This window comes from Ctenopharyngodon idella, chromosome 2 (assembly GCF_019924925.1).
Source record: "Ctenopharyngodon idella isolate HZGC_01 chromosome 2, HZGC01, whole genome shotgun sequence".
Taxonomy (NCBI): domain Eukaryota; kingdom Metazoa; phylum Chordata; class Actinopteri; order Cypriniformes; family Xenocyprididae; genus Ctenopharyngodon; species Ctenopharyngodon idella.
In genome coordinates, this window is record NC_067221.1 from 6323546 (window position 1) to 6337245 (window position 13700).

General features: G+C 34.6%; 2 protein-coding genes across 5 annotated transcripts in view; both read left to right on the top strand.

Moving 5' to 3' along the window:
- tspan37 (tetraspanin 37) lies at positions 1–5583 on the top strand. The gene is made up of 7 exons (XM_051883952.1): positions 1–239; positions 767–955; positions 1072–1146; positions 1233–1331; positions 1405–1557; positions 4271–4354; positions 4442–5583. The coding sequence occupies exons 1-7, from the start codon at positions 180–182 to the stop codon at positions 4517–4519; spliced, it is 738 nt and encodes a 245-aa protein (XP_051739912.1). The 5' UTR covers positions 1–179; the 3' UTR covers positions 4520–5583.
- The window catches only part of elavl1a (ELAV like RNA binding protein 1a), a 9550-nt gene continuing 1383 nt past the window's right edge, over positions 5534–13700 (top strand). Inside the window, exons 1-6 of one of the 4 annotated variants that reach the window (XM_051883903.1) lie at positions 5534–5776; positions 7276–7335; positions 9223–9400; positions 9843–9946; positions 10428–10581; positions 10676–10901. In XM_051883903.1, coding sequence (XP_051739863.1) covers positions 7300–7335; positions 9223–9400; positions 9843–9946; positions 10428–10581; positions 10676–10901 — 698 coding nt within the window. In that variant the 5' untranslated portion in view covers positions 5534–5776; positions 7276–7299. Of the gene's footprint in view, positions 5777–7116; positions 7336–9222; positions 9401–9842; positions 9947–10427; positions 10582–10675; positions 10902–13700 lie in introns of those variants that run through there. The other 3 variants (XM_051883912.1, XM_051883920.1, XM_051883927.1) reach the window with 3 other exon arrangements.

A 13700-nucleotide genomic window follows, 5' to 3' on the forward strand; every position in this document is an offset into this window, starting at 1 on the left:
TTACTCGTTAATTCAGTCACTTCCGCAGTTTTATCTGGTTTCGATCTTTAAATTCATCAAGTACGCTTTCATATCAGCGTTTGTCTCTGTTGAAGCTGAACTCGACCGAGAGACCTTGACAGAACCGCGAATGAAGTATGTGTGTATAGATTCACACGCGAATCGATTAAAGCAGAGCCATGGCTGTACTGAGAAGAGTTTTCGGAAATTTTCTTAAAATTGCTTGTCTTCTTTTATTGGTAAGTTTAAGCAGTATTATGCACTTGTGTGTTTCGTTTGTCCTCATAATACTTATGGATTTGTCATAACTTCTTTTTTTATAATTGAATGTTTTCTCTAGAAGTGGTTTTGTGTGTTGGTTTAAAACATTTTGAGAATTATCTACCTTTTGAGAATTATAATCCAAGCTAAATTTCAATACCATCATATTTTTGTAATAGCTGTAGTGTAAACAATAAAATAGCTTTAGCATTCTTTCATGCAAGGGCATCAACTGTGATGCATAAAATGATTTTTGAAATGTTGAACTGTGTTCTTCATAAATGCTCTGAAGTGTGACAACTAGGCCTGGATAATGGATATAGCCTATTAGATAGACCTACACCTTGTGTAGGGAATACAAGTATAGGATTATTGTGTTATAGTGTTGCTACTGTAAAACAACAGTGTTTTGCAATAGCAGTGACTGCTCACATGTACGGCACATGACAAGAAATGACTTTTAGGAAACACATGCCCTGTTTTGTTTCCTCTTTACTTTGTCCAGCTGGCTGGGATTACAGGTCTGTTTGGTTCATTCTTGCTGCACAAATACAGAGTTTACGGCCTGTTCTTTAGCAGTTTTTATATAATTCTCCCTGCACTGCTGGCTGTTGTCGGAGGAGTCATTCTCCTTATCAGCGGATGCTTTGGCTGTCTGGTGTCCAACAAAAAACCTTCATGTCCACACGGATTGGTGAGAAGGAAAATTTTTTGTCTTTTTATTAAGTGAAAACAGGACTGAACAATAATAATTTACTCATCATAAGAATGGACTCTGGAGTTCATATTTGTATATTTCTTTTCTTTCAGTTTGTGTATATTCTCATTATCGTGTTCTGCGTTGTGGGTACTACTGCTGCATTGGCATACACTCATAAAAGGAAGGTAACTGGAATTTTAAGTTACTTGGTTGGCTATACAAAAGTGTATTTCACTGAAACTGTTTTAACATTAAATATCATCTTTTTTAGCTTGATGTGGACTTGGCTCCTCTTAAAGATGTGTTTCAGAACTACAGTGGTAATAGCCAAGATCCTGATACCAAAGCAGTGGATGCCCTTCAGCGTGAGGTACTTGCACAGAAATCTCTAGGATTTCTATGTGTTTGGCAAAATCAGATTGTAACACTTTTTTTTGTTGCAGCTGCGGTGTTGTGGTGTTACCAACTACACGGACTGGTTGGAAACACCCTGGTTTAATCACAGTAGTAAAGACCAAGTTCCTCTGAGCTGCTGCAACAAAACCTTTCACTACTGCAATGGGACTTTAGACTTCCCCGTGCTTATCAATAATGAGGTACAGACACTAATATCATTTGAGCTATCCTATATGAGATTTTGAATATTTTGTATATTTTTACAGTTAAAGCTATATCCTTACATTAAAGTCGGCATTAAATGAAAATTCAAATGCATTTTCTAAATGCATGTTAAAAATCTTGTTGTGAATGATTCATCCATGTGTTTCTTTATTTTTGTCACAACTGGACCTTCGGGTCCAATCAACAACCGATGCATAGAACGAAGTCCTCGCCCTACATTTTTGTCCTTTTTTGTTGATCTGTTAAAGGGTTAGTTCAACCAAAAATGAACATTCTGTCATTAATTACTCTCCCTCATGTTGTTCCACACCGGTAAGACCTTCGTTCATCTTCAGAACACAAATTAAGATATTTTTAATGAAATCCAAGAGGTTTATGACTCGTCCATAGACAGCAATTTAACCAACACTTTCAAGGTCCAGAAAAGTACTAAAGACATCATTAAAACAGTTGACGTGACTGCAGTGATTCAACCTTAATATTATGAAGTGATGAGAATACTTTTTGTGCACAAAAACACAACAAAAATAACGACTTTATTAACAATCTCTTCTCTTTCCTGTCATTATCCATACGCAGGTGACACAGTAAGTGAAGGCTTCTGTGTTTATGTCCGAATGCCGGCTCAGTATTGGCCAAAGCTGATAACATGAGCAGCATGACGCATGCGTGTGATGCTGACGCAGCAGCCGGCCAATAATGAGTCGGCGTTCTGATGTAAACCTGGAAGCGCTGGATGTAAACAACGTATGAGAATGACACAGAAGAGAAGATATTATTGAATAAAGTTGTTATTTTTGTTTTGTTTGTTTTTGCACACAAAAAGTATTCTCATCTCTTCATAACATTAAGGTTGAACCACTGCAGTCACGTCGACTGGTTTAATGATGTTTTTAGTGCCTTTCTGGACCTTGAAAGTGTTGATTATATTGCTGTCTATGGAGGAGTCATAAACCTTTCGGATTTCATCAAAAATATCTTCATTTATGTTCCGAAGATGAACGACATTAGGGTGAGTAAATAATGTCAGAATTTTCATTTTTGGGTGAACTAAACCTTTAATTAAATCACCACAGAAATTTAATTTAATCTTGTATCTCAGTTTGTAAAAACAAACAAAATGTCTTGACAGTTACGATGGAATGAGTACAAACAGATAATGGCCACAATTATCTGTCAATAGATCTTAAAGGGGTCATGACAAGGATTTTTGTATTATTTTAACATGTTCTTTGAGGTTCATTTATAATGTAAATAAAGTTTTTTTTGGACATATATATATATATATATATATAGATATAGATATAGATATATAGATATATAATATATATATACACACTACCAGTCAAAAGTTTGGAAACATTATTATTTTTAATGTTTTTGAACGAAGTCTCTCATGCTCATTAAGGCTGCATTTATTTAATAATAAATACAGAAAAAACAATAATATTGTGAAATATTATTACAATTTAAAATGATATTTTTCTATTTTAATATACTTTAAAATATAATTTATTTATGTGATGCAAAGCTGAATTTTCAGCATCATTACTCCAGTCTTCAGTGTCACATGATCCTTCAGAAATCATTCTAATATGCTGATTATTATCAGTTATTATCAATATTGAAAACAGTTGTTTTGCTTAATATTTTTATGGAACCTGTGATACTTTTTTCAGGATTCATATAATATATATATATATATATATATATATATATATATATTAAAATAGAAAACCATAATTTTAAATTGTAATAATATTTTACAATATTATTGTTTTTTCTGTATTTATTATGAAATAAATGCAGCCTTAATGAGCATAAGAGACTTCATTCAAAAACATTCAAAATAGTAATGTTTCCAAACTTTTGACTGGTAGTGTATATGTGTGTGTGTGAAAAAACTATTACTTTCAAAATTCATTCTGATCCTCTGTCTAAAATGATTCGTTTTTAAGGAGCGGCTCCTTTAATGTTTGTCAGTAAACATGAACTGTTATGATTGGCTAACGTCATTGCATCATCCATATAAAACTGTCATTTACAGACAAATCATTATGAAATCATTTAAAATAAACCATTCACTTGTTTCCAACATTGGGATCCTTCTGAAGTCTGTACAGAGACGCAAACAAGCTGTTTAAACTGGACGCGTCAAAGCGAATGTTCTTTAACTCTTCCATTTGTTCTGTTGTCGACAGACTCAGAAACTGAACGCTTATCTGTATACTGTATCCAGTGTAGACAGCATCAGTGATTATAATGGCTTCTATTTGCTTTTGATGCGACCCGACGCTCACATCCAGCGCAAATGTCAGCCGTTAAGCGACTGAACACCAGTGGGCGGGGCCTATGATGTGATAATGTGTAACTATTCGTCGAAGTCTTGCTCTGGAGGCAGTCATATACAAATGTGTTTGCCCGTGTGACAACACAGATCCCACAATATCAAAACAAGCCGTTTTTTGAGCTTGATTAAATAAATGCTTTGTTCATAATGAGGAGGATGTTTTAAGCTATGAATCTTGCAGGATGTTTTAATGGTAAATGTCATAACCCCTTTAACTTAAATTTAAATTAATTTTTTTTTTATAAAAAAGTTAAAAGCCAACAAATTAGGCTAATTTAAATTAGGTTTGGAAATGAGCATTATAAGCCGGTCTCAACATTGTTTTCTTTCTTTTCTAGGGCTGTCAAATTAAACTTGAGAAGAAGTTAATACTTGTGGTGGACAGCATTATGATAACTTCTTTAGTGGTTTTCTTTGTACTGGTGAGCACTGTGACTTCAATTATATTTCATTTATGCCCTGATGTTTTACAAGATTTATAATGTCATCTCTGACCCTTCCCTCATCAGGTACTGTCTTGGATTGCAGTGGCACAGCTAATGAAACATCAACCCCCGCAAGAGTATCAAATCCTGGACAAAGAATAAAAGCCACTAATGGAATTTATATCTTTGTGACTTTTCTGAGTGACTTTTTATATATAATTTTTTTTTTTTATATACACTACCAGTCAAAAGTTTTTGAAAGGTAAGATTTTTTAATCTTTTAAAAGAAGTCTTTTCTGCTCATCCAAAATACAGCAAAAACAATAATATTGTGAAATATTTTTACAATTTAAAATTATTTGAATATATATTAAAATGCAATTTATTTCTTTGTTGGCAAAGCTGAATTTTCAGCATCATTACTCCAGTCTTCAATGTCACATGATTCTTCAGAAATCATTCTGATATGCTGATTTACTGCTCAAGAAACATTTATTATTATTATCAATGTTGAAAACAGTTGTGTACAATTTTTTTTTTTTTCAAGATTATTTGATTAATAGAAAGCTCAAAAGAACAGCATTTATATGAAATATAAAGCTTTTGTAACATTATACCCTACTGTTTTGTTAAGAAATTAATACTTTTATTCACCATTAAATTGATCAAATGTGACAGCATAGACTGTTTATAATGTTGAAAAAGCTTTTTATTTCATATAAATGCGGTTCTTTTGAACTTCTATTCATCAAATAATCCTGAAAAAAAATTGTTTTCAACATTGATAATAATAATAAATGTTTCTTGAGCAGCAAATCAGCATTTTAGATTGATTTCTGAAGGATTATGTGACACTGAAGACTGGAGTAATGATGCTGAAAATTCAACACAGAAATAAATTGCATTTTAAAATATATTCAAATAGAAAATTGTAAAAAATATTTCACAATATTACTGTTTTTGCTGTATTTTGGATCAAATAAATGAAGCCTTTGTGAGCAGAAGAGACTTCAAAAAAAATCTTATCGTTCAAAAAACGTTTGACCGGTAGTGTATATTTCATTGTTATTATGAATTATTCTGATATCATTCAATTCACGTTTTTCTAAATTTCTACTTTACACTAAATTATGTTTCTTCACAATACCTGTTCTAGGAATATTTTACATGTACGCACAGCAAGGGCGTTTTATTTTGCACAATAAATCTGATAAAATCGAATAAAAGGTCTGATTTTATTATTAGTGACTTGATCTGAATGGATGATAAAAGTGGGCGGGGTTAAGACTTCCGCTTCCTCGACGTAGCTCCATTGTGGCGTGTTTTTTGTGTCACGAGAGCGCAGCGCCAAAAAGCCACGTTCTGCTAAAGCTCCGCGTGCATCCATTCTACTGCAGAATCGGAGAGACGTTGAAGTTGGTAAGGCGCCATTAATATATTTAAATGTATGATTTTTTGTACTATGATGCATGTAAATTGATTTATTATGATCTAGTAACGGTTATAAATCTGTTCGGTGTTTGAGGCCTTGCTTTATTTGGGTTAGGCCCCTTAGCGCAGCCTGCTCGAGTTTGAATCGAGAGTTGCATGGGATTTACCGAGCGAGTCATCGCGAAAATAAGGAGACGGTGTGTGGGGAACGAGGCCTCGTGTTGTGTGGTATTTTAATGTCGGACTTATTTTGAATCGCTGATTCTTTACAAACGTGCTGTGTAATGCCGCGAGGTTGTTGTTGTTCTGTAGCTACGATACGAAACCGTAACAATGGCGAGGTAATCTAGACCAGCATGAGTGATGTCCTGCGGGGTAGTTGTAAATTTCACGCCCCCACGACTAGGCAGAATTAAAAATGTCTCTTATTCCGTTTTCTCAACTGCCTACGAAAACCTGAATAGTGTAGTCAGTATTTATGATGGTAGTACATTTTTTATGATAAGTTAATACGTTCAACCGCTCGTATAAATGCAAAAATTTTGTCGTGGGTGAATGAAAATTATGAAATGTTTGAAATGAAACGGACCTCTTGAATATCACTTAGTTATAAAATAAATTTGATGCAACATTTAACAAGTCAGACGTAGTTAAGGTTAGGGTTAATCAGCCATTTTGTGTCAGAATAGGTTTATTTAACCTATTATTACTTTGGTAACACTACAATAAGGTTCATTAGTTAACATGAACTAATAATGAACTGCACTTCTACAGCATTTATTAATCTTTGTGAATGTTAATTTCAACATTTACTAATACATTATTTAAATTAAGAGTTGTATTTATTAGCACTAGTTAATGCACTGTGAGCTAACATGACCTGCTGTGTTTTTATTAATGTTCACAAAGATTAACAAATACAGTAACAAATGTATTGCTCATAGTACATGTTAGTTAATAATACATTAACTAATGTTAATAAATGAACCGTATTGTAAAGTGTTACCATTACTTTTAATCGTGCAGACCAAAATAGATTAACAGAATTAGGTTTTATGCCATGTAGATTTTTTTTTTTTTTTTTTAATGGATAAAAAAAATGAAACATTACACATTTTTGCTTTTGAACTCTAACTACATATGTAGTTTAATTATTGGCGTTTTTAAAAACTACAAAATCAAATGATAGATTTTTTATATATATATATATATATATATATATATATATATATTTGTGAAGGCAGAACAGATTCAAAGTGAGGTGCTAAAAATACACGCTGAAATTACACCAGTCTTAATGGCCGATGGTTGTTATTCTTTTTCCACAGGTTATATCAGAAGGTGGCTCATCTTATCTTTTTTGCCCTTCTTTTATTTCAGTTTATTTATTTTACTCTGAACCCCCCAAACCCGCCTTTGCCTTCCCTACCACCCCTTTTTCGTCAGCGTGTATTTTTATTACCTTATTTTGTTTTTGGTATCTTCAGAGTTGGGATCTGTGACGGCTCTTCATGGCAGTCAGAAGGGGACACGTTAGATACTTAAAAGTGAGTAGAATTTGCGTCCATCAGGGACTGAATGTGGATTTTAAAATGAACTGAGTTAGTAGTGTTTAGTGCTTGTAGGCTGTTTTCGTCCATGTAGTGCTGTAGCCTGTGTGAAGCGAGTAGTACTTAAGGTTTAATACTGTCATCTGAGGTAGACCTTTCACTAGATGCACTAGACATATTATTAGGTGTTGCATAATGTCAGCTGAAGGTATCTGACCTGGCAAATGCCGCAAAGTTTAACCATGTTTATAGGGACCGGCTCGCGATCGAAGTGTTCGGATAGAGTGTGACCGGAATTGTCTATGAGTGATTCAGACCACTTTATCAACCTACAATGATGGGTTGTGGGAGGAACAGTATTAATGCCTGTTTGTTTCAGCCTTGAAGGTTGACTGGCTACCCATGTGGAATACACAATAAGACCTCTCTTCTAACATGAATGGCGCACTGTCTGATATCAGAATAATTATGGTGACCACAGTGTTTACTTCCTTCATTTTCACCTAAAACGCCTCGAAGGGGTTAGACATCCAAGAACCCCCCTTTTTTTAATGTACACTACCATATTTTATTGGTTTTGTGTTGAATAAATTGTGGTCATGTGCAGTTTCAGCTAGACTCCATTGGAGGCAGTGTTGATCATAGAATGAGTTGACAATTATATCTGTCTTTTTGCTTATTGTTACTTTATTTTACTGTGTTAGCTTGGTACATATTCTTATCACTCATAGTTAATCTTTGTGGTATATTGAGCTTTCATATGTGGTGTTTAAAAAAACACTGGTTTAAGTCATATAGTTAAATTTTTGTAGATTACGTATTAGAGATGCATCGATTACCGATAGTTTGGGGGGTTCTGCCTTTTATACCTACTTTTAAATTAATCATTATGTTTTAATTATATTTTGAAAGAAATGCAAATAACTTTACTCTCTCTATTTCATCAACTTGTTTCAGAGTAACTGGTATCAGTTTTAAACAAACACATTACTCAAATTAATATTTGAGAATTTAGTTAACACACGTTAATTAAATTCTGAAGATTAAATTAATATTTAACTTCCTGAATGTTATTAATTCATATAATTACTATTAATATTGAATATCATACTGGTTTCTTAGCGTTTTCTTTACACAAAGCCCAAATTCTGTGCGTTTTCCTGCCCTCTTTTGATTGACAGGTATATCTGCCCTGATTATCAGCTGTTAAATTATTGGCCATAGTGTGAAAATTAGCTTTTATTGGCCGATATATCGGTGCATCTCTATTACTTATTAATAAGACAAAGGTGAAGTATTCTCTGCAAGCGAATCTTGTATTGCTAAATTCCAGTTCCTGGTTATCGATATTTAATGTTTTTTGTCGGTAGCTGACTTGGTGTGATTTGTTCATTTGTGTCATGTAGAGTGTAAATGCAGCCAAACTGAAGTGTAATAAATAAAATAGCTGTGTCAGTGGGGGTTTGTAACTGAGGCATTTTGAAGAACTGTCCTGTTAGATGCTTGTAGTTGCATTATTTCTTTCCTAGGCAAGAATATATAACCCTTAATTCACAAATTAGATGCTTAAAATGTAAAAGAAAATTTAGAAAAGTAATGTAATCTCCCACAAATGTTTTTTTTTTTTATTTTAATTCTTTAATTGCGTGTTTGTCGTTCTGTTACTGGCTTGCCAGCTGTAGTAATTGAAAACGTTTTCAGCAAGATCTAGACCTAATTTTTAGGCTTTCTACACATGCAGGTACAGTCAGGTATCAATAGAAAGTAGCGATTAACACTAAAAAGAGTTTGCATTAAATATTCAATATTGTCCAATTCAACTCTTATTGGCAAAAATCTATAATCCTCACAAAAACTTTTTTTTTTTTTTTTTATCATTTCTAGGAGGTCTATGACATGTCGAACGGTTACGAAGATCACATGGCCGATGAGCCTAAAGATGCCAAAACAAACCTCATCGTCAACTACTTGCCTCAGAATATGAGCCAGGATGAGCTGCGGAGTCTCTTCAGCAGCATTGGGGAGGTGGAGTCTGCTAAACTTATTCGTGACAAAGTAGCAGGCAAGTATTTATCTGCACTTGACATACTGGTTTCAAATCAGACACATGAAAAATTAATGTTGAGAGGAAGATGAGAAAATATTGTTTGTCTTTGTTGGTTTAGGGTTGTAGTGTCTTTATTTTGCAGGGTTTGCATGTAGCCATGATGTCAATTTAAGAACAAAATTAATTTATTAAGTGATTTGCGCTTTTGGACAAAACTCTGAAGCACTGGAAGTGTTTCTTCACAATTCAGTGTTGACAGAGGAAAAAAAGCTACATATTTTTAGTTTCCTTTCTCAGGCCTGTCCCAAGTCAACGTGGATTTATTTGTTTGTTGGCATCAATTTTTCCCCCCAGAAGTTTAACATTTGATACTAGGATGTTTTTTTCCTTTGTATTTGGAACGTTTCAACTTTTTTTTGTTTTGTTTGTTTTATTGTTTTCCTTTTTTTTTCTCTAGGCCACAGTTTAGGGTACGGATTTGTTAACTATCTTAACCCTAATGATGCAGAAAGAGCAATCAGTACTCTCAATGGACTGAGACTACAGTCTAAAACTATCAAGGTAATGTGACAAAAGGTGCTCCTGTGTAACGTTAAATTGTGTCATTGCTTCAGATCACCGGTTGTGAGAACAAGGCAGCGAGAACAAAGTAAAGTTGTTGTTGGAGTAGAATCACTCAGAGCTGATGGTATCTTGGTTGTGGCCTTTTTATCAGGCTTCTATCTTTAAATCTATTTAAAGATTTATTTTATTATCTATGGTTTTCAGGTTGCAAGCATGTTGCTGTTTGAATTCTATGTTAGTTTTTACGATTATTTTTCTATTTCTATAAAATTAAGTATTTGTAAGTAAAGGACCCATGGTAAAAACTATTTTTTTTGGTTGGTGTTCCCTATTTGAAAAGAATTTACCATTTTAAAAATTTACAAAAATTGAAAAATCTAAGTTTGTATCTCCTTTTGTTTTTTAAAATTTAGCATAGCCATAGTTTATTAAGAGATTTCTTCTCAATCTGATCTTTTAACTTTGCTCTCTCTGACAGGTGTCATATGCCAGGCCAAGCTCTGACACCATAAAGGATGCCAACCTTTACATCAGTGGGCTGCCTAAAACAATGACGCAGAAGGACGTAGAAGAAATGTTTACACGTTATGGCAGAATAATCAACTCCCGTGTCCTCGTCGATCAAGCGTCAGGTTGGTAGATGAGCAAAGTTGTTTGTGACACCTGGAATGTCCTGTAAGCTAGTGTGTGTGTATTCAAGCGCTCAACTTTTTATCCTAATTGCAGGACTCTCTCGTGGTGTGGCTTTCATTCGGTTTGACAAGAGGGCGGAGGCAGAGGACGCGATTAAGGACTTGAATGGGCAGAAACCGCCAGGCGCTGCAGAACCCATCACTGTCAAGTTTGCCGCCAGTCCCAACCAAGTGAAAAACTCACAAATTATTTCCCAGATTTACCACACACAGCCTCGCCGCTTCGGGGGGCCCGTCCACCACCAGGCCCAGAGATTCAGGTGAATGACCAAGATTGTATTTCTCTATTTGCTTGGTTAGTAGGGGTTAAACGATCATAGTTGATCCATACGGACCAGGCCCCACGGTTTGTCACGCTTGTGATTCGTGGATTAATTGCAAGTTTAACCACCATAGAGTGAATTTTTAAACCATTTTGTTCCAAATATAAGGATTATATTTGCATATTTTTCATATTTTAATTTATGTATTGAAAATATGGTAAATACTGGTAAAATGTTTCAACGATCACATTTAAAAAAACACTTTGGCAAACCATAAAAATAACATGTAACCCATCTGAATTACAATTAGGCAATCCATCTCGTAGTGAAAACCATGTGAGGCAGTCAGTGTCAGTGAGGCACGCAAGCATGAGTTACGCGGCTCTTAGACGATAAGCTTTTCTTTGACTGTTAGCATTTTTAAGTCTTTTTTGGGGTGAGTGTTTTTGGCAATTTTTCATTTCGATCATCGATAGGTTTCAAAAACGAGTAATCGAGTACTTTGGGGGCATGGTGTGTGGGCAGGTGCGGGGCATGGCCGTCATGGAGATAATAAAACTATCTGAAGACTTAGAAAAATGAATGTTAAAAATAAAAATGACAAACCTGTCTATGAAAACATAAACGTGATTAGAACACTGTTAGATTGATTATGATGCAGCAATGTTATTAATATGATATTAATCAGATACATAACATAGACGTAACATTACAACTTGTATCGGCACAAAAGGATGCAAGTGAATTTAAGTTACGTGCTATAGTGAGAGAGAAAGAGTGAGAGGTCACACCGTGATGCGCTTTCATGACAGCGCGCTGAAACACGAGCAAGGACAGAATTTACTATAGATTTCTATAAAGTTCTCATTATAATGCTATGTTTATGGCAAATTTGTGCTTTTTCATCTACATTATTAAGTGATTCCTTAAATCCTCTGCACGTTTTCGAAGCCATACGAATTATGCCATTGAACAAATATGATGGAAAAAAAGCACTGCTGCATTATTATAACATCAGCATTTTTATTTTTTTTTAAAAGAAACATCTAAAAGCAATATGAACGTCTCAAATAACTCGGTCAATATCGGGCATTGCATTTTGTGCATGAAACTAAACACTTATATGCAGCGCATTCAGCATGTTAATGTTGATATCCCGACCCAACGCATCCTGTATCAGATTAATCAGATGTAGCTATTACAACTTTCATCTGCAAAAGGTTTGCGAATGCAAACGTGAGCTTGACCGAAAGTGTGACTCTGATTGCGCTTTAAAAAGTGTCACTATTGTGTAAAATTTTTTTTATTTATTTATTTTTTTAATTCTAATATTGCAGCAATATTTTGGATTCAGTTTGCACTTTCTGATCAACCAAAATGTTATTTTACAGTATGAAAATCACTGATTATTGCTAAATTATGAATAGAATTAAGGATTTTTTTCAGCCCAAGATAAAAGCTTGGCGCTTCACAGCTTGCATTGAACTGTATTTTCATCTATCTTGTCAAAGTGAAGCTAGACATCACTGCGTGACTTCAAGGACATTCTCTCTCTTCTTACGTCTTTTGACGCATGCTGTGGAAAGCTAAACAATCAGGAGAAAAAAGGAAAAAAACATTTCGATCATCGTTTACATGATCGATCGTCGCTGTCACGGTCGAGTACTCGATCGCTGTTGCACATCCCTATTCTTTTTGCACTAATGATCTTCTAACATTACATTCTGACACAGTTGTGTTTCTTGGCACACTCTTTTTATGCGAATTTGGCGCCACCTATTGTTGCGTGTGTATTATAAAAGTCTAGACCCGTTTTTTTTTTTTTTTTTTTCCTCCCAGATGTTTTCTAAGGAAAAAAAAAACATTCTTATATTCGGAACAATACGGTAATTTGCATGTTTTGTCTTGCCAGTTTACACATTTAATAGATTTTTAAACCAATCCAGCGCAAGAAGAGGCAAGAGAATTTAATTCAGTACTCACACGCTGTTATCTTTGCACACAGCCACACACACCCGTATTGCGCACACACAGAGAAGCGTGTTTCAGATAGCACGCAAACTCTGAATTGATTCCTCTTTTGTGTTTCCTTGCACTTGGATGGACACATACACACAGATATCAAAATACCCATCTTGGCTAATATTCGTGTAAACGCAGTCTGTTGTATCAGTATGTATCTATTCTTGTAATTAGTGTATTATTTGTTATTTTTTGCTGACTTTTCACTTGCTTTTTAGTTAGGCAAGTAGTTTTTGCTGTGGTATCGGAGTACTTAAAGTGTGCTTTAAGTAGTAAAAGGAAAGCAAAGTTACCGCCACATCCCCAAAATATCTTTTTTTTTCTTGCTGATCCGAAAATTGATCCGATCCGTGACTCATGATCTGAACCGTGAGTTTTGTGATCCGTTGAACCACTATTTGGTTAGCATATTGCTTTTAAAGTCGGCGTGATGTGAAAGTTGTGATTTGCCTTTTCTTCCATATTGTATATCTGAGTGAAACAACTTCTCAAACAAGGAAACGGGACGGGGCTTGATTTAGTCTATCAGCAATTGATTGGATAGTTGTGGTTTGCTATTGCTGTGATGTCATGTGATTGACAGGTTGTCCTGCTTTCACCCCAGTAAACACGTCATCAGAGAAGAGATGTTGCTGCAAGTGACAGATAAATCCTTTATATTAAATACCGCGATATTCCGTTAAATTTTCATTTTTGAATTCATGGTGACTTTAAAGGGGGATCTCACCCAAAAATGAAAATTCTTTCAGTTCCTAAAATGTTTGCGTATCTGAT

Bases quoted from the DNA above. Each gene is read 5' to 3' on its own strand.
- tspan37 (XM_051883952.1), top strand. From the start codon at position 180: ATGGCTGTACTGAGAAGAGTTTTCGGAAATTTTCTTAAAATTGCTTGT. The intron at 956-1,071 runs GTGAGAAGGAAA...CTTTTCTTTCAG, and splicing joins CTTCATGTCCACACGGATTG to TTTGTGTATATTCTCATTAT. The intron at 4,355-4,441 runs GTGAGCACTGTG...TTCCCTCATCAG, and splicing joins TAGTGGTTTTCTTTGTACTG to GTACTGTCTTGGATTGCAGT.